The 3,613-nt window shown below is 55.9% G+C and overlaps 1 protein-coding gene across 2 annotated transcripts in view; it reads left to right on the top strand.

The window, feature by feature from the left end:
- PTGES2 (prostaglandin E synthase 2) overlaps positions 1 to 3,613 on the top strand; it is a 6,969-nt gene that overhangs the window by 2,374 nt on the left and 982 nt on the right. Inside the window, exons 2-7 of one of the 2 annotated variants that reach the window (XM_023510509.1) lie at positions 426 to 491; positions 584 to 623; positions 1,293 to 1,351; positions 1,658 to 1,807; positions 2,029 to 2,229; positions 2,932 to 3,049. In XM_023510509.1, the coding sequence (XP_023366277.1) occupies positions 600 to 623; positions 1,293 to 1,351; positions 1,658 to 1,807; positions 2,029 to 2,229; positions 2,932 to 3,049 (552 nt within the window). In that variant the 5' untranslated portion in view covers positions 426 to 491; positions 584 to 599. Of the gene's footprint in view, positions 1 to 425; positions 624 to 1,292; positions 1,352 to 1,657; positions 1,808 to 2,028; positions 2,230 to 2,931; positions 3,050 to 3,613 lie in introns of both variants that reach the window. The other variant, XM_003785341.3, reaches the window with a different exon arrangement.

The following is a 3,613-nucleotide window of genomic DNA, read 5'->3' as shown; positions in this document are numbered from 1 at the left end:
GAGCCTCTCCTTGGGGATTTGAAATAGACCCTGCTCTTGTGATGCTGGCCTGGGTGGAGCCCAGCTCTGCCTTTCCCCTAGAGTTCCTGAGGTTGGAGGAGTGGAGGGAGCCAGCCAAGCTGAAATACTTGCTCTGCATGTGGGAGCACACACACCTGGGGCTATCTGGTGTCCCCTTGGGACTGGAGGGAGATGAGCGGTGTCTGTCCAGTGTTAGAGACTGGATGATCCTTCCCACCTGCAGTGCATGCTAGCTGGGGACTTGAATCTGGCCTGTCTACACTTTGAGCCCCTTCCCTACTCCCATTTCTCCTGATATTCTCAGGGTCATCTCAGAAGACTCCCCTAAGAAACATGTTGCTTGGGGGCAGTGACTGGGCCTGGGGTACCAGGCATCAGAAGCTACCTCCCTTTGCTGCCCGCAGATCTCCCTGTCCAGTCGTCTGCAGCTGACCCTGTACCAGTACAAGACGTGTCCTTTCTGCAGCAAGGTCCGGGCATTCCTGGACTTTCATGCGCTACCCTACCAGGTGGTGGAGGTGAACCCCGTGCGCAGGGCTGAGATCAAATTCTCCTCCTACAGGAAGGTGCCCATCCTGATGGTCCAGGAAGGAGAAAACTTGGTGAGCCTTGGGGGAATCATCTTCCCTCCTGTCCTGGGTTGTTGTCTGGGAGTGTCCCCAAGCCTAGCCCTGCTCTGTTGCCCTGGAAGTCATTTGTGGTGTCTAGGCCTCTGCTGAGGGTTCTGAGAGGAAAGTAGCTGGTTACGGCAGGTGGCCACCAGATGCAGGTGCCCTCCCCACCAGCGCCAGTGCCAGTGCCAGCTGGGCTGAGGAAGGCTGCATCACAGAGTCCAACAACTTGGGTTCTGAAGTCAGGGTGGTCTGGGTTCAAGGTCTGACTCAATCACCCACTGGCTTTTTGACTTGGGGCCAGTCACTTAGCCCCTCTGGGCTTTGTTCTTCATAGTAAACATTAGTCAACACAATATGTTGCAGAGACAGCAGATACGAGATGCCTGGTACAGTGCTTTGTACCTAATATGTCGCACCTGGAGCCACCTGCCCCTTAGTGCGTGGGATGCCAGATGGCTGAGATGGCTGGGGCCTCAACCCCAGAGCTTCCCTGTGTCTTCCCCCCTGTTAGCCACCCTGGGGTCTCCTTTGTTCATGCAGTGGTATTAGGGGCATGCCCTAAGGGATGGACAAACAGCACTCAGGCTACAGTGAGCAGCTGCCTCCAAATGCCTGGGATTTCCTGCCTCTGACCTAAACCAACCTCTGTTTTTCTAGCAACAACTGAATGATTCCTCCATCATCATTAGTGCCCTCAAGACTTACCTGGTATCAGGGTAAGGAGCACCTGGAGACAGAGGCAGCAATCTGTTTGGTCCTTCCTGCCTCCCTGGAACCTTCGTCTTAGGTTCTACTTGGGCACAGGGTGGAGCTGCTGCTTAGATTTCCAGAATGGGTCACTGACATCCTACTCTGAGACCCCCTACTTCCTTGCTTTCCCTCATCTCCCTCCATCATGGAAGTGCTACTGGTGTCTACCCCAAATCCCTCTTGCTGCAAGAGGGTGGAGAACCTCCGTGGGTCAGGGTGGGTTGATCAGGAAGAGGAGGAAGTTGTGGTGAGACTCCTGTTCTCTCCTGAAGGCAGCCCCTGGAAGAGATCATCACCTACTACCCACCCATGAAGACTGTGAATGACCAGGGCAAAGAAGTGACTGAGTTCTGCAATAAGTACTGGCTCATGCTAGATGAGAAGGAGGCCCAGCAAATGTATGGTGGAAAAGAGGCAAGGACGTGAGTGGGGCTGGGGCCCGTGGGGCCAGGGTCTGCCCCAGAGGGAGATGAGCCACTGTGAGTGGGGGGCCGTGTGAAAGACCAAGGCATGGCTGGATTGAGTGTCAGTAAAGTCCTTACTACCCAGGCTTCGGCCTCCTGCCTGCACAGTAGGTACGTTCTAGGGAAGGCACTTGCTCCCAGCCCCTCCCAGGCCCTCTCTCTGTCCTTCCTGTGTGCAGGGAGGAGATGAAGTGGCGGCAGTGGGCGGACGACTGGCTGGTGCACCTCATCTCCCCCAATGTGTACCGCACGCCTGCTGAGGCCCTGGCCTCCTTTGACTACATCGTCCGCGAGGGCAAGTTCGGGGCTGTGGAAGGCGCTGTGGCTAAGTACATGGGCGCAGCTGCCATGTACCTCATCAGCAAGCGGCTGAAGAGCAGGTGATGGTGCGCTTGCGTGAGTGTGTCTCTGTGTGTGACTGCATCTTGCTGGCCCAAGCGCCTGGCATGACGAGCTGTGCTGACCCCATCTAACCCCTCAAGAGCTTGGTGAGAGACCGAGGCCCAAAGAAGACTAGAAAAATTCTTAACGGCTAACAGCCAAGGCAGGGCCTGTACCTGGAGCCCCTGATTGCCTCCTGACCCAGGGGCAGTGAGGCTGGGCCCTAACCTGTGCCCGTTCTGCTTCTCTTTCCTTGCTCAGGGCTCTTTTCAGCCTAGCTCACAGCAACCTCAAACTCTTGGGCTCACGTAATCCTCTTGCCTCAGCCAATAGGCTAGACTACAGGCACTGGCCACAACACCCAGCTAGTTTTTCTATTTTTAGTAGAGATGAGTCTCACTGTTGCTCAGGCTGGTCTCAAGCTCCTGAACTCAAGCAGTCCTCCCTCCCTCCTTGGCCTCCAGAGTGCTAGGATTATAGGCACAAGCCACCATGCCCAACCAATGGTCAGGGCTCTTATCCTTCCTGAACAATCTTCCCTTCTGGGGCAGCATCTCACTGACGCCTCTGTGGCTGTGACACCCTCACCAGGGAAGCCTCCCTGGCCACCAGTCCTTCCTCCTCTCCCCAGAGGGGTTGCCACTTCCTCCTGGGCTGGGGTAGGCGTTGCCCTGATGGACTTTCCCCCACTCCTGCCCCAGGCACCACCTCAGGGACGATGTGCGTGAGGACCTCTACGAGGCTGCTGACAAGTGGGTGGCAGCTGTGGGCAAAGACAGGCCCTTCATGGGGGGCCAGAAACCAAATCTCGCTGACCTGGTGAGTGTGCTGGTGGTGGGCAGTGCCCAGACTGAGGGACCTGTCCCGAGGGGTTTGTGTGGAAGCTCCCAGGCAATGCCTGCATCTTGCCAGAGGATCTGCTGCCGTCTTGTTGGTGCAGAAACCCAACTCAGAGTGGCTCAAGGGAAAGAATAGCTGCAGAAGTTGTCTTTGCTCTTAACTGACATGTTGAGGGAAAGCATTGGCTTCAGGCCTGGCTGGATCCCAAGGCCTGGGTGGCATTACCAGGACCCAGGGGCTCACTGTCACCATGTCAGTCCTGCTTTTCTCAGAGTTGGCTCAGCCTCGGGCAGACATGGCTGACTCTAGTCCTGGGACAGCATCTCATTGGTCCAGCTTCCTTTCCCATCCTTGAAGCCATCCTGCAGGTGGTGACCTTCATCGTGGAACTGAGTGGTGGGGTCTCTTCTCCCCAGTTTCAGAACATGAGTTGTGGAGGACTTTTTACCCAAGGAAAGGCAGGCAAAACCCATAGCTTCCGCACACGCTTCTTTCTTTTTTTTTTTTTTTTTTTTTTTGAGACGGAGCCTCAAGCTGTCCCCC

This window comes from Otolemur garnettii, unplaced genomic scaffold (assembly GCF_000181295.1).
Source record: "Otolemur garnettii isolate 467f Iridium unplaced genomic scaffold, OtoGar3 scaffold00014, whole genome shotgun sequence".
Lineage (NCBI taxonomy): Eukaryota > Metazoa > Chordata > Mammalia > Primates > Galagidae > Otolemur > Otolemur garnettii.
Note: the sequence above shows the minus strand (reverse complement) of the source record. Positions and strands in the feature narration are given on the sequence as shown.